Below are 20,706 nucleotides of genomic sequence, written 5' to 3'. Positions count from 1 at the left end.
CTCCCGACAATTGTGGGAGACTCCCCATATTTCAATTAATTCTGCCACCTCCTACTATGGGACTACTTCTGCTGATTATTTTTGATGGAAAAAAATTCTTGATAATGTATGAATTTAGGTTCTCTATCAGGCCCTAGTTTGTTAACTAAGGCAAGTTTCCCAACACATTTTCCAAGGAAATGGCATATGCATTGTTTACATTAAAGCAGATTGTTATACTAGTGCCCTCACTATATTTACATTTTTTTTTTTCAATTTTCATAGTGTCCTTTCTTGTTTAGCAATGCTTTTATAATTCTCTTGATATTTCACTTTTCCAAGTTGGGACATCTGCCTTTCTTTTACTTTCATCTAACTTTTAGAAGCATTTTAATTAAACTTACAGCCAGATCTCTTGAGTTGTCAATATGAAGCATGACACCTCGTGCCACAAGACCTTTAGATATTGCAAGACTGATCCATTTAGTCTTGTTCCTATCCTCATCTCCAGACTCCCAGAAAGTTTCTGTAGCACCATCGGTCAAACTGGAACACATCGCTGCTCTACTGGAGACACGGATCTCCACTTGACCGGTCAGGTCTTTAAGAAGTTCCACTGTGTTCTAATATGTGAAAAATCAATTTTATATTAAACACATTTCTTATAATTTAATATTAGGGAACTGTTATTCATTCAAGTTAGCAGAGGGATGTGAGACATAATGGTCATGGAAACCAACACTGTACCTGCAGATTCTTTTCTAGGGCTGTTCCATTTACTGCTGCTCCTCCCTCATCCACCTCACCTTCCGATTTCGATAGGATCTTATTAATATTACTAAAAACATGGGAATGATGCAAGAACATATGATCTGCAGGTTGAAATCGCAGACACCAGCACCTCATTGCCATCTGCTGGAGAGCACTGCCAATTGGAAGCTGCATCATCATGTCTGAGATTGTCTGCAGAAGGGAGTGGAATGCGGTGGGAAGTGGGTTTACAGCGTCTCCGGCTATGATGATGTCAGACAATGGGTGTTCACACATTATGTTGTCTTTCTCCTAAAAAAAAACCAAATTGAATTATTAAATATCGTAGAAAGAAGGAGGTCTTTTTTCTGATGCCATATATATTTATATATATATATATTACCTGATCTGGTTCCTTAGCAGCATTTTTTTCTTTTTTCTTCTCTTTCTCATCACTTTCCTCCTCCTTTTCTGTCGGAGCAGGAGCTAAGCCGACAACAAAGTGCCAGAGTAAGTCATGCAAACAATTTAGTTGGGTCACACTACGAAGAAGCCAGTTAAATGCCTGGAAATAAGAGAAATAAAGAAGAAAAAATTAAAAAAGGTCAATGATGATAAATTAATGCTTTACATTTTCAATTTTACAATCTGTTTTATATCATTCCTCTATGTTTATATATTTTACCTGTAGAGCATACACTCTGCAAGCTGCTTTTCTAACAGCCTGACGCATAGCCAATCGAAGTCCTTCAAGATCATGTCGTTGCGCAATGAACGTCATCACTGGACGATGCAGTGCTCTACAATTCCTTGGGCTGTTGTCCATGAGTTTAGCCAGTAGCACTGATGGTCGACGAAGTAATGATGATCCGCTTTCAGATGCTACAAAGCAACAACAATTTATAGTAGACTTAATTCAAACTTCTAATACAATATTTTGTATGCAACTCATTCCTGGACATGCTTGCGCATTAATTATAGTAGAACCTTATTATGGGGGACACCATCCGAGACAGAATGAAATAGTAACATTTATATTGCCCTTAATTTCATTTCAGGAAAGTGTCCCCTTAATAGGAGATATTATTATATAAATTTTATCTTTGTGTTTTTAAATGTATATTTTATTATCAACCTGTAATTGGTGCCTTGCACTGTTGTTTTTAAGAAGTATATGCTGATGAAGGTTGACCATGGTGTTAAACATATATTGCCCTTAATTCATTTCATGGGAAAGTGTTCCCCTTAATAGGGGTTTTACTGTATTCAGATTAGAGATATCAAATGTGTTAACTACATGCTATTCCTAACTCTACTTACCTGAAGAATTTCCACTGTTAATGCGTCGTCTAACTTTTGTTTTGCCGTCATATTGTTCTCCAGATGTTGTCATGGAAATGGATCGCACATACATGACACGTTGTAGAGCGTCTTGATCAGCCAAAGAGCTTGTTGAGATAGAGTGCTGCGGTGGTCCAAATGAAACATTACCTGCAAGATATGATAAGAAGATGTATTTAAGCTGTCTACAGTACCAAAAAAGTTTCATGTGCGCAAATATGGTAGTGATATTTCCAAATACGGTATTGATATGATATCATCATGTCCATATATGGGCACATCACATTTTTTGTCACATAAAGTGTAGACAGAGCTTTATAAATTGATAGAAAAGAATTTTATGGGCATGTTCATGTGTAGTTATTTACCCAGGTAAGGTGGTTTTATCAAGAAAATCTAACAAAATGCTGAGCTCCGGAGATCAAAGGGTTTATCTGTGGCTGCGACATGATCAGTCTCACGCACCCTTAACAGACACTGGGCGTCACAGAGAATATGTACATAGTACAGTACCATTGGTATTTGTCGCAGCCAGACATAAAATCAAAGGATGGTTACGAGTTCCTATCTCGGCAAGGCCAGCTAAGTGTCCTGTTGTTAGATTGCCTTGGTTTTATAGGCACAGTTATCTCTAACTTTGGTGCTTAGGAACCAACTTACCCGGGTAAATAACTAAGAATGAACAGGCCATATACACGACATATTCATATATTCATAAGTGTCCCCCTCTCCATTACCCACTCTTCCTCTAAATTGTTCTAAGATAAAAAGCAATTTTTACCTAGTTGACGGTCTTCGGTTGACAATGCTTCCAGCAAAGGCTTGGCATCTTCACCAGATAGGTGAAAGGCGTTACCAGCGCTGTCTTGCGAGTCTTGATCAACCTGGTTTCCTTCCATCAGGTTCAGAAACTTGAAAGGCACAAGAGGGAACTGAGGCTGTAGAGAGGGTGGATCAATTTCACTGACGCTGGGAAGCTCAAATCGTTTCAATTGGTTCAAAGATTTCAACCCTCCAGCCAAAGATGTACCAGCAGAACTGGCAAGGTCCAACAAGAACATGGCGTTTGCTTTCATGACGTTATGAGCCTCCAAAGGTGGCAAAACTTTTGGTGTTTTAAGTGGAAGTGGTTTGACTTTTAGCTTTTTAATCTTTTCTTTTGCTTTCTCCTGTCTTTCTTTTACATACTTCTCCTTGCATTTGTCACACATGAGATACCAGCTGCTGCCACCGATACCACCATCACCACAATTGCCAGCCCATCCACCACAGTAGTGCCCACTACTATTGTATCCCTGCCCTCCAGCATGCTTTCCACAACCTGGATGAGCCTGCTTCATATGATAGGTCACTGGATGTGGAAATGATCCATGACAGAGATCACATATAGCATCTTGGTCAGATCCACCTGCAGGAATTCCAGCAGCTTCTCCAAACAAGTTCCCTCTTCCCCCTCTAATGGATTTCTTTTCTTTCTTCTTGCTTTTAGACTCTTTTTCTTTCTCTCTTTCACGTCTTTCAACCCTTCCTTTGGATTTCGTAATCGGAGCAGGACTTGGGAGAACCAGTTTCTGAGAGGCAACATTCACAGTTGCAGACGTCAACTCTTCCCAGAAACTCAGAAGATATTGCAATGTCAATGGCAGAGCCGATTCTGTTTCAGCAGCAGTCTTTTTATCTGTTTTGCTCCGTGCACTTTCCAAGCTTGTGCTTTTATGAAGATCCTCTGGACCAGCACTGGAAGACCTTGATCTTATATCATCAGATAATGATGCTTTGGTTTCTAGAAGAATTCGGTCTTTCTGCCAAGCTGCAGCAGATTTTAGAGATTCCTCCAAAGAACGAGCTGCAGTGGATATGTGATCTGAAGACTTGGATCTTATTTCCGATATCTTGACTGGTTTATCAGCAGCTTTTCCTTCCTTAGCTTGCGATGACATTTCATTTTTATTTGATGTTGGTTCAACCGTTCCCATATTTGCCAGGAATGAACCATCTTGGAATGCTTTGGATAAATCCATTGAATGTCTATTTTTAACTTTAGAGTTTTTACCACTATCTTGTTTGTCCTGTTCTCGTTGAGCGGCCTGTTTTGTTAATCCAGGGTTAAATTTAAGATATGATGCGCACGCCATTGCATCATGAACAATACCCTCGTGCCAAAGAAAAGCAGCAAATACAGTTCTTACACATTCAGCAACAGAAGGTGCTATTGCTGGTCTTGCTACATCTTTAATCTCAGTTCTCTTTCCTCCTCTTGTTCGAGCTGGTGACCGATCTTTACCAGACGGTGATGATGTACGTTCTCTTCTTGAATACTGCGATCTTGCTTTTCGAACCATTTTTGGAGATCCTTGCATTTTTGGAGATGATGGGCCAGAACCAGTGCCAATGCTGAAATGACCATCAAGTGATGCAGACCTACTAGCTGGAGAAGAGTCTCTACTTAAGACTCTGGCAGGGCTACTAGTTCCAGCCTGCCTATTTGATGCCTCAGTTTCTCTTTGTAATCGTCCAGGTGAGCTAGCACGCATTTTGGAGAAACGTGATTCAATTTTTTGAGCAAGTAATCTAGATTGAGGCTTTTCAGTTTTCTTTACATCACTGTCTGAAGTTTCATCCTCTAAATTTTGTGGTTTTTCATCGGTAAAAACTTTACCCTCTGATTCTTCACTCCATGATTTGGACATAAATGGGCCACCACCTCCAAAAACAAATGGCTCCATTTTAGGGATCTCTTGAACTTCTAAAACAAATGAAATTGGAACATTAGGTTTTAAAGTTTATTTATATCGTTTATGGGTTCATTTCATTTATTATACACAATTATTTTCACTGTAAAAAGCATTGATGGTAAAACAATAGATTTTAAAGTTTATCACAATATTAGAATATTTAAGATACATATGTCATGTAATCAGAATCCTATGTAAAATACACACCTTGCATATTAAACTTGAACGCAGGATGTGTGAGGGCGCTCCTAAAGTCGAACCCTGATGTCTTACTGGTTGGCATAGTAGAACCATTGATTTTGAATAGGTTTTGACTGCTAGCAAGCTCACTATTCTCCTTCTTCAGCTCGGAATTCAAGCTTTTATCATGAACAAGATACATGTTTCCCTTGGTCTTGGCGAGTGCCCAAGCCTCACCCTCCATACTGTCACAGTATCGAGACATACTGTCTAAATCAAGCTTAACCCACAGACATCCATCCTGCCTTTTTACCTTTACAAACAGAAAAAAGATTGGTTTTTTTTCCAGAATATATGCAATGAATGCCAAGGATATCTGAGAATCCTAAATGTAAAATGCAAACTTGCATATTAAACGGAATGGATGAGGGAGTTAGTAATAATAATAATAAATCAATCCCCAATGTGCTTTACATTAAAACAAAAATATACAGAAAAAAATTAGTCAATGTCAAACTCTGATGTCTTACTGGTTGGCATACTGATACTTTGGAAAGTGCTCTATATGAAGCTAAATTAATAATATTATTACTGTATATGGTGTGAAAAGCATCATTAAGCTTGGTTCCCACTAGAACGTAACGCAAGGACGTAAACGCAACGCAAGCGTTTTAACCAATGACAAGCGAAGTTATAGACAGTTAACAATCACAAGCGAATAAGCCATCGCTTGTGATTGGTCAATTCACTTGCGTTGCGTCGCTAGTGGGAACCACGCTTTAGAGGTAAACGATTGGAAAAATAGCAACACATATTTTCTTTTAAGATGGAGAAACAGATGAATTATAATGGTAAAATAGATGTGATTACATTGTAAAACTCTGTCTACACTATCAAATTTTATGTGACAAAAAAATGCACATCTTTTTTCGTCAAATTAGTTTGATAGTGTGACAGAGCTTAAATAATGTTGACCATGGTTCATGTAGCTAATACCAATACAACCACACTCTATTTGTGCAATATTCTCCAAGGCACCATGAGAAACACCATAAAGTTAGATATACCTTACCTGTATAACGTTTAAGTGGTTGCCCTGTACCATCATACCAATTGGTATATCCTTCAGACTGGGACCACAGCGTATATTATGTCCAGAGGCACCACAGTGAATCACATGGTACAGACCTGGTTCGGCTATATAAAGTGTAACATAGTTAAAACAAAATGTATAAAAACTATTATGTACTGTATATTATACTATTAGTTAAGAAAGCCATAAAAAAAATCCAGCTCTACAATGTAGAAGAGGAGGATCTCATATGTATGTAATATTTAGAATCATCTAATTAGCAATAAAGATTATAGCAGATAGCTTAATATCACAAGAGGGTGACGTTACACAATGCATGATGGGAAGGAATTAGGGGATCATTTTTGCTGTTTCTCTGTTCATTCGTATCATGATCATGTTGTGAATAATTTTTATTATACTGGTGGTGCTATTCCTACATCGATATCTGCGATAAACAATATTGACACCAGAAATTGTTTTGCTTTCTTTTTTTCTTGTTTTGAATGTTCAAGACATGATCCACCAATCAATATAAATAATTATGAATATTATTATTCTTCTTTTGATTAAAATATATATTATATGAAATGAAACACATTACATTACATAATCAATTATAGGAGTAAGCATATTTACCAATGGCATTAACAACAAGACTTGATAACAGCTTGCTTTTATCCATCTTCCTTTCTAAAGATTTCTTGGATTCATCCTGGTTCTCTTTGTTTTCATCGTTCTTTAGGTTTTTAGACGGCTACAAATTGGAGAGAAAAAAATATTTATTTTATTATTATTATATTTAATTTATTGTAGTTATTTCCAGAATGGCAGTAGTGCTAAAATATATATTGCCCTTTGTTTGCTTCATGAGAAAGTTTCCCTTTAATAGGGGTGCCACCAAAATAGAGGCAGTAGGGGTTAATAGGGGTGCAACCTGAATAGTGGTTCTACTTTAAAATCCAATTGGGAAATACTTTATAATACAAAATGTGAACTTACATCTACAGGAATAAGAAAGGTTTTTCCAACATGTTGATTAAACTGCATACACCATGCCTCACGGAATCCATTGGTACCACAAAATCTATGAATACTGTCCTTATTTAAACGAACCCATACACCATCTTCATTTTGAATCTGAAACATATATAAAAAAAAAGTTATTGCAAAAGATTTTTATAAAATAATAATAATAATAATAATATCATACAGTATTTATATTTACAATAATTTCATTGTCCATTATCATGCATAATGTATTTGAGGTGTTACAAAGTGGTAGACGTTACCGGTCCATCATCTCTCGTACAAATATGTTTCATAACAGTTTTTACCCAGCTGCCATTTGGGCGCTGAATGCTTGTCAGTATACCGTACGAGAGTAATGTGACTTTGTAATGGAAGTAAATTTACACTGATGAATGAATGTTTAAAGCACCTTACCTCGTCAACATATGTGATTATTCCATTAACATCTATTTTTCCAATTTGTTCGCTTTGCAGCGAAGGACTTCTGCGTATACGCAGTCCACTACTGAACTTGGCAACAAACTGACGGGTCTGACAAAACAAAACAAAAATCCATTAAAACATGATTATTCAAATAATTTAGGATTAGTATTAAATTACTGTGGTATAGTTTTGTGTCAAGGAGTTGAGTAATTGGCAAGATATTTGCCCTACTCTAAAGCTCTGTCTACACTATCACACTAGTTTGACCGAAAAAAGTGTGATGTGCCCAAACATGGTGGTGCTATGCCAAAATATGGTAGTGATATGACATCATCGTGTCCATATATAAGCACATCACATAAAGTTTTATAACATAGACAGAGATTAACGTAATCAATTAGGGATAGACTATGGAGAAAAATGTGATTGTTCAAACTATTGTATGAAGATTTACCTTATTTGGTAAGGATTGCACTTTCTTTACTGGAGGGGGAGGAACTACACCTTGGGGAGGTTCACCAACATCAACCTTTGGAACTTCATCTAAAAAAAAAAATAATTACGTCATTACAAATAAATTATAATTAAAGTCTACTGCAAAATCACTAAAACAAGTATAAATAAAAATAATAATTTATGTAATTATGATGATAAAAAAAGTTAAATGCTTACCCATTGAGTAGCCATCAATAGTGAAGTGTATTGCATAGAGACCAGAGAGGCCTGGGGTCCAATGAGCACTATAGCTACCATCATTGTTAGCTCTAACCAGCATACTCTCACTTGGCCTAAAATAATAAAAACAAAGTAAGATTATTTAGTATTTATATCAATGATTAGACAATCAATCTTGGTATAGAAATCAATTATTGTTTAAAGCTCTTGGTTTCAATCAATTAATAAAAAAAGTACAGTAGACTCCTCTTAACAAGTCACTTTCAGGACCCAACAAGGTGTCTCCTTAATAGGGTGTCCTTTGGATAGGGGTTGGATGTGGTTAAAACATATAGTTCCCTTCATTCTTTTCAGGGATAATGTCCCCTTAAGAAGGTGTGCTACTGTAGTACAGAGTTTCATAAAACTTATTTTAAACATGCTATGAAACTTAAAATCTTGTCAAGTACCTCTTGGCGGGCAGATGTGCAAACCGCAACTCTTCAAAAGAATAATTCTCATACTCTTTCATCATGGTAATAGAATTATAGGCCATGCTGTCTTTACGGATCACTGGTTCAAATGATGTGTCAACCTGCGGCATAGGATGACCTCCAAAGGTCATGTCTTTCTCGCCTTTCCTGTTGCTTTTCATGGACTGTGATCCTGAATCCAGATGATGCTCTTGCTTGCCAAGTGGCACAGCCTCTGCTTCAACCTAACCACAAGAAAAGCACCAATTAAAATTTAGTCGAAACGGCAAGCGGTTAAGATAGGGGCGGCAAAAACCATAGCTATACAATCAGCACAGGTTCAAGTCACTCCTCAACCATTGTTCTGGTGGTAGAACAAGTCTTCTTGGATAAGGCCTTAAAACTGGAGGCCAAGTGTACACATCTGGCTTGTGTTAACTTTAAAGAACTCAGGTCATCTTTTTAAAGAGTAGGGGGTTACCACGGTGTACTGGTTCATTCAGTTGTTGTGGACAGACGAACGGGTGCCGTTTGGTGAAAGCCCTTGACACAAAAGGACCCTTAGGGGAGAAGAAAGTTATTATATGTGTCGTCTACACCTGTACGCAATTCAGCCTAGTTAGGCTGCAAGTCACAGGTTATTACCCCACATTCATGAACCTGGAACTAGAAAGAACCAGTTCTGCTAAAGAATAATGGGTATGAGAAACTGCTTACCTTGAGTTGTGGTACATGAACGAGAATGCCATATTGATCATGTGTTTTTAGTGTGATCACCGTTGCCTTCCGACATTTGATCTCTTCTCTTTGGTAGATTATGTCACATTGTTTTGGCTCTACATATGATTCTGGTTGAAGCCATCTATGACAGAAACAACATTGAAAACTTTTAAGCTAATCAGCAGATGTGAAATTTAAAATACCCTTTGTTTCAACAGTAAGTTCTCCCGACGACCTAAAAACTACGCCTGACGCTATGACAGGACGACTCGTCTCGTCGGGATTCAACTTAGACAAGTCAAGATGTTTCGTCGGGCCTTGTCGTACTAGTTGGCCTTAAGGTGGTGTGAGAATGTTTAGTAAAGAATCTTACCTTGCTAGTCTTCCCCCACTTGTATTCGCTGTACAGTGAACATAATCTTGTAAAAACGAACGTTCGTTATATTCAGTGTTGATGGGTAGGTTTCCGCTTAGTGCTTGATGTATAGTTGGAGGGCGTGCTAGTGCAAAACCTTTGCTTAGAAGAACCGAATGAATATTGAATATCTGTTGAGCAGCTTCTGTGATTGGTTCTGGTTCCTCCTCAGTCTCCTCCTCTTCCGGTGGTAAACACAATTCCTTCTTCATCAGCGACGATGCGCACATTCCTCCTATATGAGAGAGTTCTTTCTCCAGATGCAGTAAACCCTAAACAAAAAAAAATAAACACATTTTTATATTGTATGTATATTATGTTTATTGACAGTCCAGTCAATTATTAGAGAGCTTTCAAAATGTGGTGACCAACGACAATCTATGTGGTGTCGATCAATGCCTTGACCTAGAAACCATAAAATACTGTGTCAAGGTGAGGAGCGAGGAATCATGTCCCATATTGATGCATGTGCATAATGAATTAACATGACATAATTGGTTGTCACAAATTAAAGCTCCTATTGGCTATTTTGTTATCTAATACTAGCTATATACTGAATAGAAAATACCGGTTTGGTGCTGTGGTATATTTAATCATTAAAAAAAATGTTTTTTCTATTTTTTTTCTATTTTTTAAAATTGCATATTAATATTAATACAAACACAAATTTAAAGGAAATTAAAATATTTTAAAAATTAACTATTTAAATATTAAACCATTGATACAGAGAGGCATCAAATATGATTTACACTCTGATCATAGTCCTCCTACTCCTTTCCTGTATGCGCATAACGAATTAACATGACATAGTTTGATCATCGGATTGGCCATTATATACAGGCACCTTTCAATTCACGGCACTCGATTGGTTAAATACAGTTATTGCCATGCCCTCGACTTATAGACCGGCGAAACTGCGAATGTCTGTTTCCTCTTCTTTTTTAATACAATCGGATCTACACACGTTATGTTATCTAATAGAACAGGCATCAGACATGATTTACACTCTGATTATAGTCAAGTTCTGTTTTCCTACTCACCTGTCTTGGTAATGCCAACCACTCATAACCAACTACAGCACATTTAAAGCCATAACGGTTAGCTTTTTCGTCTTTCACATAATCAGAAGCCGTTTCTAATGAAAATATTACTTCATTACCTGGACAAGAAATAACACATTATTGTCATGAAATCAAGCTTGTATCTGTTCGTAACAATTCCTAAATCTACAGCTGGAAATTTCGTTCTAAAGAAATATGGTAGTTTTGCCTATAGGCCAGTGGCGTAGCGGCTATGAGCGCTCATTGGTTAAACTCATGGGCCACAAAGCTTAAGGGGTCCCAGAGCATGAGCACCCCAATGTAACCACCCACCGTTGGAGGGCCCCTTAGGCGTATTAAGGTCCTTTTCCCCTTGCCACTGATATAGGAACACTATAGAAACATTTGACTTTAGATACAACGACATTATTTTCTGGCAACTTCTATTTAATTACCGTTTTATTGAAGTAAATGTACAATAACACTATTCTAGCAGTTCAAAAAATGACACTAACCTGGAAGAATAACAGAGTTGCTTGGCCAATTTGAATCGCCATAGAACCGATTAAGCACAGCCCAGTGTGTATTGATTTGTTGAATGTCTTCCCCTTCTTGAACAACAGGTTTTTGCTGTCCTCTGGCAGGGATGTAGAGCTGGAGGCTATCTTCAGGTTGTGCTGTTCCACATTGTTGATCAAATTCAAGAACTAACCACTTCACATTTTCTGGATATTTTACCTAAATTGTGATAGAAATTTCTATTAATAATTTATTACTACATAATAAATATAAGGTTTATGAAATTAACTATTCTGTATAGATATGTGAACTTTATGTCAAGAGTTCACAGGTTAAAATCCAGGCAAAAATATTGTTTTTTCTATGCTTTGTTTCTTAACAGCATGATCTAAATTGAGTATGTATTTTATTTTTAATGGATGAATAAAATTCCTGAAGTATCTCTAAAATGAAATTAAATAAGTTCTGAATTACTAACCTTATAATGTGAAACCGTTGCTATTTTATACGGATGATCACTTTCTACTACGGCATAGTGGGAGGAGGTTGTGACTGAATTGCTGTCAGTCATTAAATCTCCTGACTGCCCATTGGTTGATGAGTAGTTAAGGGGCGGGTCTGTTTGTAGATTGACAGCAGTGACTAAAGGTAACAATTCTTTGACTAACCCTAAGACCTGTACAGCACTCTGAAACACATTAGAAAAGAATGCTAAATATTAAATTATATAACAATAGTGATACTTTATCTTATTAATATTCAGTATCATAGATCAATTCTGTAATACAGTCTCACAGGTATCATATGTGATGCCTGTATTATGGTAAGGTTATGGTCTATGATACAGGTGTCATATATGCTACATATGTGACACTGTATCACACAATTTTTGTATGATGCTGTAGAAATTATAGATAAAGCAAAGACAATTTTGCAATACATTCATAATTTGCTACACACTGGAAAAAACATACAAGATTTAGTTTAGAAGGCATGTTTAAATTGATTGTAATGTGGTTGAAAACAAAATTAAAAACATTTACCCTAGGATCTGATGATCCCACTGGAGCTGTATGGGCCAGGACAAGTGGTAGAAGGTGTGTGAACAGTTCAGATACACCTAGTGTGTTGGCAATCTCTGAACCTGAAAATATAAATAGTAAATGAATAGGTATTTTAATAAAAAAAATAAAAAATATACTTAATTTCACAAATCCAAGATGTTAAAAATTCGAAAAGAATTACTCATTTAAATATGATTCTTTTCTTACAATAGAACTCCTCCATTGGGACACTACTATTAAGTGGACAAATTCCTGTGAAAGGATTAAGGGAAAATATATGTTATAACACTACGGTCAATACATGTTCAAGGGACAAGCCTATGCAGACGATTGGGGTACTGCTATATTCCAAATTACTTGTTTTCCTGTTGATCTTTGAGTTGCGTTAAGTTGCATTGAGATGCGTTGTCTCAGCAATCCTCGAGAGAACCAAGAAACTATTAACGATCGCGTAAAGATGTGTAAATATTAACAGTCCGGCTCGATCATCGTCATCGTTATTTTATTTTAAACGCAACTCAACAGGAAACAAGCTTAAGTTTGCTAAATTGTAAATCCTGCTGCATTTAAATGCTCAAAATTGGAATTACGACAAATGTTACTGGACTAATAAACTATATAATCATATTGTTATACCTTTAAGATTTTCTTCGGCTCCTTTAAGGAGGTCACATGCTGTGTGAACTATTGCACTTGTTACATAGAGGGCATTCTTCCTGGCTTGATATTCCATGTCTGCGCTCTTAGTTTCTGGTCCCGACTTCTCGCATTCTAATGCCGTACTATGAATGATAACATCTAGACACTCAACAATCATTTACAAATTCACAATATTATGTAAACTAAAATTCAATCCTTCAATTCACTAGTTTAAAATTTGTTTAAAAGTTATCTCATCTTGTGCTGCTCAAATTACGTTTGTAACATGTATTTTCTTCTTTAAGATGGCCAAACCCTGTACGAGCTTTGCCTTTTTTTGGTCACCCTTTCATATTATGTACATATTTTTGTGTAATATATAATATTATAATATGGAAAATAAACTGAAACTGAAAAGTCTCAATTTTTTTTTAAACTCTACAGTTATATTTAACCTGATCACATTAAAAAGTTAAACAACACAAGACAATATTTCTGATAAAGTTGACTTACTTGTAATATAATATCTGTGGTATTTGTCCTCTCGTATGATTCGTGCCATTACTACTGAGTACGCAAGACGTAAACGTGAAAGTTACACCATCGGAACATTTTACTGACGACATTCCGTTGTCTCCATTGACGGTACGGCTACCATGGTTACGTAATCGCACAGCATATTTTACTCCTTCCTAAAGAGTACAAAAACCGAAATATTTTAAATTATAAACAACTAGAAATATAAAGTTACTATTTATTAAAGCTGCAATTATGTTCTTAATGTTTCTATACTGAATAATAGATCAGTAAAATTCATTCAGAAAAGATAGAGCAATCACATCTATTGAACAAGGTAAAAAAACATGATTTATATTTTATTGCATACCTTTATTGGGACGGGTTTCTCAAACTTAATTTCAGCGATATCATTGGTGCAGTCATCTGGGCAGTACATTCCTTTGATGAGTTCTAGAGTATTCCAACGATGTCCATGCCCATCTCCTCCTTCACTCTAAAAGGAAGAAAAGTATCAACAAATGTGGCATATTCATTAGTAGGTCATCACAAATAAAAATCACCCAATTCTGACCTGAAGAATGTTACATATAGTACCCGATTCCCAGTGCTGTATCTCAACCCACTATCTATTTCCAAAGTATCATAGGAATACAGCATCTCATTTATATCACATGTGGTGCCTGTATCATGTTAGGTTAAGGGTTAGGTTACTAGATACTTGCGAAACACATGTGATGTTGTATTACCAAATATTCCTATGATACTTTGGAAATAGACACAGTTTCGGCTGCATATAGTAGGTGTATTTAAAACTGATTTTACTTTTTTTTTTTGGTATTTATATTTGTCCTCAAGCATAACTGGAAACTGAGGAAATTCGGATTAGGCCCTCCACAGACTCACGGTAGCCAGAAGTGCAGCGCCTACCAGATCAGCACACCGGGAAACGATCCCCTACTCTTAGTGAATAGTGTACCAAGTTCTTTAATGTGCACTATGTACAGGGGACCAACGACTTTACGTCTTATCCGAAGGACAGTAAATGATTCAAAGTCTGACAAATTGTTATTGGCGATTCTTACATTATCAAGTAGTTCTAATTCATAGTTGTATCTACTGTGGCCACCATAAACACAGAAACCAGCAATCACTATGCCAGGCTTGTCGACACTGAAACAAATGGCATCAGGTGTCCCATTACCAGTGCTCCAGCCACGTGCTTGACTGCATCGAGAAAACCTTGAGGGTGTCTTACATAAAGGTCGAGAAGTGGCTTGATTCTCACTCTGATCAGTAAATATATATATGAATATTAAATTCAGAATGTAGTTGATATCATGAATATTCATTGGATAAACATTCAACAACAGTTTTATTTTTATCTCTGAATGAACTAAATATGAATAGATGCGAGTGGAAGATATAATTAATAGTGGCAGACACATGTGACCATGTGAGGTAATTTCCTGCATGATCGTAATCAAAAACGGTACTAGCGTTCCTGCTCCCAACTCGTCATCCATTCATAGAAGCCTTAATGAAGTAAGCCTACCTGGTGGTGGCCATAGAACAAATAGATTACCCCACCCAAAATTTTCATAAGTAATGTTTCTATAGTAGTTACTGTAGAACTATCATTCACTACCAGACATGCAAATGTTGCAGATTATGGCTTTTAAAAGATACTTGCTACCACTCACCTCCGTGCCTGTAGAAATGGCTGCTAGCTCACTGACCAGGCAACCTAACAGTGAACATGTGTTTGTCACTAATAATTTAGGATAACTTGGTCTGTCCTGAAAAATAAATAAATGAGTGAGCAGTGAGTTAAATTTAAAATTAAAGGCTAATGTGAGTAATATTTGTTTATTTTTTTTTAATTGCAATTGTTTAAAAAAAGATTGATAAAATTGTACAATTTTTTTTTACAATAATTGATTTTAGAAATTCTTACCCCTCGCATCATCTCCCTGACTGAAATTGATAAAATATCTAAAAGACGATCCAACATTTCACGGAAACTATTGCAAGACCCAGTTTCAACCTGAAAATAAAGAAAATGATTGACATAGGTTTCTCTAAATAATACCATTTTCATTAGAACTTAATTTGCCTTAGTCACTGAAGCTATCACAATACGAAGTGAAGTGAATTTGTGTTTTTCATATGCTTGATTGTTTCTGTATAATACTATACTATACAGGTAAATTTGCATTTTTTTTTGTACAGTGCTTTGATACCCCATGTGTATGGATGTATGCAATAGCAGAAATATGTATAACAGACATCTCTTGTACCTCTTTCACATTACCTAGGAAAAGAGTTTACACCCACCTGGTGTACTATTGCACACCATGCGACCCACAAATCAGGAATTTATTTAAGTGTATATATATACAAATAGTGAATGACAAGGATACACTCAGGTGTTATAAATTATTGAAGGATTCCAATTGTTGAATAGAAAACTCTTTACCTGTGTTGTTTGTTCCATATGGGCAACCAGTTCAGGGAACTTGGATGACATTGGATCTGTGGACACCATTGTAGGGAAGTTATCATCCATTGATGAGTGCTTCATTAGGACCAACTCCACCTCATGGTCCTTGGTTATTGGCAGGACAGAGGTCAAGCGAATGGACGTGTCGCATAGTGCTTCTAACACCGATGCCAGTAAGTAGCCATTGTTAGCATCGACCTAAAGAAAAACATATTTAACCAAATTTCTGTTAATATGATATTTTTATCTGTTTTTTTTTTAACTCATAAGCCAGAATCGGCTGGTCATGATCGTGATTAACTATAGAAGATAGAATAGTATTTTTATGAATATATGATTATTTTTTTAACCATTTTTCAATCTAAATGCAGCTATTCAAATTAAAAACTAAACCAATGCTTTTTTAAGTATCATTATAAAGCTTAGATATTGACAGCTACCTTCGTCATTCACATTAGTACAACATTTAAGGAAAATCCTTACATACTGATTGACTTAAATATCAATTAACTAAAGCAGTGTTTACACTATCAAACTTAATATGACAAAAAATATATGCCTTTATTTGGACATTATGATGTCATATCACTACCATATTTGGGTATTCCAAACTAGTTTGATAGTGTAGACAGAGCTTTAAGTAAAAAGGGTGATTGGTAAATATGGCGACAGGCTTTTTTAAAGGGTTTAAAAGCATATCCCTTGGATTGGTAAGCCTTTATTTAACCCCTAAGATACAATGCCACTATTTTTGTTATATACCTACCTGATTCATAGTGTTTAGCTGCCAACACAGGCAAGTCCATTTCAGTTGATAGGTGGGATAAAAAGCGTGAAAACATTGAACAAAAGTCCGATCGCATTCGTTTTGTATCCTTTGCCACAATTCCAAACATTTTCCCTTTTCTCCAAGAAGCTGCGATAATCTGCTCGGTTCCGTTAAAATCATGCGCAATAAAATGCCGGTATTACCGACGCATTCTGCTAATTGGCTAGTTTCAAGAGTGGCTTGCTTGCCTAAGAAGAAATAATATTTTATAAAATGAATTAAATTAAATTTGTGCATTTAAAATTATAATTTAACTAATATTTCAATGCTACAAAGTGAATTGTAGTCTCTCACCTGTTTTTGAATAAATTTCACAAATGTAATTCCGAAGTAACCTCATAGTGGCTGTGGCAATGTAGACTAATCTTTCTAAATCTAGTAGTATGGCAGTGAGGGCAGTTCCTTTGATTACAGTTGTTTCCTTAGCAACATCTCTGAAAGTTGTTAGACTCCATTCTAGTAGTTTCGTAAGTGATTCAAATGCTTCCTATAGAGGAATCATACATGATATGTAAAAACAGTTAGTTAGAACAGTCGTTAGTTAGAACAGTAATTAGTTAGAACAGTCGTTAGCAAGAACAGTTGATAGTAAGAACAGTCGTTAGTTAGAACAGTTGCTAGTGAGAACAGTTGTTTGTAAGAACAGTCGTTCGTTTGTCAAATAAACTTAGTTCCCTGACGTAAAAATCTACTTCATAGGTAGATAGAATTATCAACTACTTATATAAAATAAATTGATTTACTGTTGGAAGGGATCACATTTTTAAAAACCAATCAGACCATAACCCAGTTAACTTAAAACATGGACAGACAGTTGGACTTACAGGTGTAACAGTATTGCTGAAAGCCTTATCAAGTATATGCACATTTTCTAATTGTGTTTCTCTACGACTTAGCCCAGAGTCTTGCTGGCAAAATCTGAAAGGAAAACAATAAACACATTACAAATCATACACTAAAAAGAATAAAAACATTACAAATCATACACTAAAAAGAATCTGAAGAATTGACTCCCAACCATTATATCTTTATGTCAGAGCTTGAGAAAGCTTAGTGGTGTGCAAGTTGCTGGTTGCAGGACAACTGACTACCACAGCCCTTTTTTCAGCCCTCTGTAGACTAGAATAAATCACAATGATTAGCCTACTTAGCCCCAGCCTACCTGTAGAGTATCTGAGGAATCTGTCCAGCATTTACATCGGTTCCATTATTGGTCTTTCTTGAACTTTTAAACGTAAACACCACTCTGATAAAAAGAGAAATAAATAGCAGCTTAAGATCATGTATGTTGATATATTTCAAGCAAGAAAAACTAGCGACAAGCAGGGCACCAACGAACACATTATACCACAGGAGACTCAGTCATTTGTCTAGTTAAACAATGAAATTAATTAAAAATTGCACTTACTGATCTTCTGTGGTGACCGATGGTTGACCACTTGACCCACAGTCACTGCTTGGACCACTGATTTTAGCCGTGATTGTGTACCAATGCCCAGCCGTTAGAGGGACAGGCTCATCAAATAAAACTGGAAATGTCTCCCTTTGAAAGAAATTAGTTTGTAATTAAAATAAAGGCATGCCATACCTTCTATGTATTTTTGTATATTTTATTGGTGTTAATAATGGTGTAATAGCAATTATTATGTTGAGTTCATGTCTGTTACTTGCTCCTGATAAACTATGTACTTAAACTTTCTGAATATTATGATTATGAATTACTGATCCAGCAAATCAAAAAAAAAAAAAAAAAAAAAAAAAAGTAAAAGTATGTTTGATAGACTTACTTAGCCCCACATTCATAGATGATATCATCACTTTCTGCCAGTAGCTCACCTTCCCCTTCATATTCACTAGATGACCCCAGGTCAAATATCTACAAAAGAAAATGTGCTCTTAAGACTCTGATAAGCTGAGCAAATAATTTTCTTAATTTTTCTATTCTGTTTTGCCATTTGTAAAAGTATTGTAATTTTGAAAGACTAAATAAAGTATCCTAACTTTCCAGCTGCTGATAGTAAATAATGAAAAAAAAAAAAAATAAAGCAAATTATATTACTTACTGCAATCTTTGCTGTGTATTCTCCACGACCACCAAATAGGCCTAAACCACCTAGCTCCACATTGGTGTCTACACTGACCCTCAGTGCCTCGATAGAATGACCAGAGTAACCCCAGCCACCTCCATATGCTATAAGATAAGGAATTCATATAAATTTCTAAATACAATTCATTTTAAGAATACAGGTAGGTATGTAATAATACCATATAAGGTTTTTGTGCAATAAAGTTTACAATTATCATTGTTGATCAGATGTTTTGCCCTACTCTGACGTAATTTGTACTTACCTTTTAAATATATCAAAGTTAGATATCATTAAACAAGGCTTAATAATTGCCAGTTGAAACACTCAATATAATATAATGCATATAAGGAATATGTAATGTAAGGAGGGGAACGAAAGGCCTGCCACAGCTCAGACAAGACTCCAGAAACCTCCTGTTAATGTAGGAAGCAGCAAGCCTACATAACTTCTGCTTCAGTAGCACCAGACTAACAAGGTACCCTGTCCCAGTCATCATGCAGGCCTGCTTTACACCAAATACACCATAAGGACTAACAAGTAGCCGGTGCAAGGCGTTGTAGCTTCCAAAATGTGTAAAATATTTAGCATACTAACTCCATGCACATCACATTTTTTTGTCACATAAAGTTTGATAGTGTATACAGAGTTTTAATGCTGAAAAGGCATGTTAAAAAATTCAGTAAAAGAAACCTACCTATTGTTTTAAAGGTAGCAAACTTAATTTGTACTTTATACCAAGTACATCGAGAATACTTGCGAACAAATACTCTCGTGGGACACGAACCCACGACCTGCAGATCACTAGCCTCATACCTCTAGACCACCGAGATTCAAGCCCAAGTAAGCAGCGGGTACTGCACCAACAGGAATTGAAACTACTGTGGAGGTAGCTATTACTCAACACCCTGACTCCACAGCAGTTGCAAAAAATTACAATTATCATTGTAATAATGTAACATAAATTTACCTTCAAATCTTTGTACTACATTGAAATCCTCCTTTGTAAAGGCCTTCGGTGGTTTTGCTGTTTGATTTTCTAGGCCCTCCACACTCCAGCCTTCAAGGTGAGCAGCTGTTAGAGTGTCTAGGCTGGCAAGAATGTACAAGGCACATTGTGAACTGGTTACATGCCCTTGGTTGGTGTTTGGTAGGGCTAGCTCTGGGCTGAAGACTGATAGAGTCTGACCTGGTTGGGATGTTAGGACTTTGATTCTAGGCTTGACTGCACTGTAGGATGCAACCTCACAAGTTTCAGTATTGTAGCTACAAAAAAATTTTCATTTTTAATACAATTATTACAGCATTTTGTCTCTCCTTGGCATTGTTTTTTATATATACAGTACATATATTTCTTTTATACATATTTTATACTGTCGAAATGAATAAAATAAATGAATTATATAGGCCTACACATACAATATACTTATTGTACGAGATGATATTTTGTGTTTTGTGGTGTATATTTTACCTCCATAATACATTGTAGATAGGGTCAAAGGTTACACAATCTGCACACTGATTAATACTGTTGACCTCTGAGAAACTCCGACATTGACCTTCTGACCGATTTACCATAAGACACTTGACTCCTGATGACTCTTCCTTAGGTATGATACCTTTTAAATATATCAAAATTATCATTAAACAAGGCTTAATTACCAGTGAAAATATGCCTGTAAATTTAAAATTTATAATACATTTAAGAGATGTGTAAGGAGGGGAACGAAAGGCCTGC

At 36.1% G+C, this 20,706-nt stretch overlaps 1 protein-coding gene across 2 annotated transcripts in view; it reads right to left on the bottom strand.

Moving 5' to 3' along the window:
- Nucleotides 1-20,706, bottom strand: part of LOC144843092 (E3 ubiquitin-protein ligase MYCBP2-like) — a 43,859-nt gene that overhangs the window by 10,811 nt on the left and 12,342 nt on the right. For both annotated transcript variants that reach the window (XM_078699781.1, XM_078699780.1), the window contains 36 exons: nt 20,440-20,587; nt 19,939-20,234; nt 18,948-19,075; nt 18,672-18,760; nt 18,293-18,427; nt 18,047-18,130; nt 17,709-17,802; nt 17,179-17,371; nt 16,822-17,072; nt 16,032-16,253; nt 15,510-15,599; nt 15,256-15,351; nt 14,638-14,841; nt 13,923-14,048; nt 13,550-13,728; nt 13,034-13,179; nt 12,377-12,477; nt 11,812-12,021; nt 11,330-11,552; nt 10,815-10,933; nt 9,733-10,046; nt 9,357-9,501; nt 8,637-8,884; nt 8,185-8,300; nt 7,967-8,055; nt 7,504-7,620; nt 7,060-7,197; nt 6,697-6,814; nt 6,058-6,182; nt 5,013-5,298; nt 2,852-4,816; nt 2,050-2,220; nt 1,415-1,611; nt 1,133-1,294; nt 727-1,041; nt 384-602 (listed from right to left, as the gene is read on the bottom strand). In XM_078699781.1, the coding sequence (XP_078555907.1) occupies nt 384-602; nt 727-1,041; nt 1,133-1,294; nt 1,415-1,611; nt 2,050-2,220; nt 2,852-4,816; nt 5,013-5,298; nt 6,058-6,182; nt 6,697-6,814; nt 7,060-7,197; nt 7,504-7,620; nt 7,967-8,055; nt 8,185-8,300; nt 8,637-8,884; nt 9,357-9,501; nt 9,733-10,046; nt 10,815-10,933; nt 11,330-11,552; nt 11,812-12,021; nt 12,377-12,477; nt 13,034-13,179; nt 13,550-13,728; nt 13,923-14,048; nt 14,638-14,841; nt 15,256-15,351; nt 15,510-15,599; nt 16,032-16,253; nt 16,822-17,072; nt 17,179-17,371; nt 17,709-17,802; nt 18,047-18,130; nt 18,293-18,427; nt 18,672-18,760; nt 18,948-19,075; nt 19,939-20,234; nt 20,440-20,587 (7,859 nt within the window). The remainder of the gene's footprint in view (nt 1-383; nt 603-726; nt 1,042-1,132; nt 1,295-1,414; nt 1,612-2,049; nt 2,221-2,851; nt 4,817-5,012; nt 5,299-6,057; nt 6,183-6,696; nt 6,815-7,059; nt 7,198-7,503; nt 7,621-7,966; nt 8,056-8,184; nt 8,301-8,636; nt 8,885-9,356; nt 9,502-9,732; nt 10,047-10,814; nt 10,934-11,329; nt 11,553-11,811; nt 12,022-12,376; nt 12,478-13,033; nt 13,180-13,549; nt 13,729-13,922; nt 14,049-14,637; nt 14,842-15,255; nt 15,352-15,509; nt 15,600-16,031; nt 16,254-16,821; nt 17,073-17,178; nt 17,372-17,708; nt 17,803-18,046; nt 18,131-18,292; nt 18,428-18,671; nt 18,761-18,947; nt 19,076-19,938; nt 20,235-20,439; nt 20,588-20,706) is intronic.

Source organism: Antedon bifida, chromosome 5, assembly GCF_963402885.1.
Source record: "Antedon bifida chromosome 5, ecAntBifi1.1, whole genome shotgun sequence".
In the NCBI taxonomy this organism is placed as follows: Eukaryota; Metazoa; Echinodermata; class Crinoidea; order Comatulida; family Antedonidae; genus Antedon; species Antedon bifida.
This window is presented reverse-complemented; position numbering and strand designations above follow the sequence as displayed.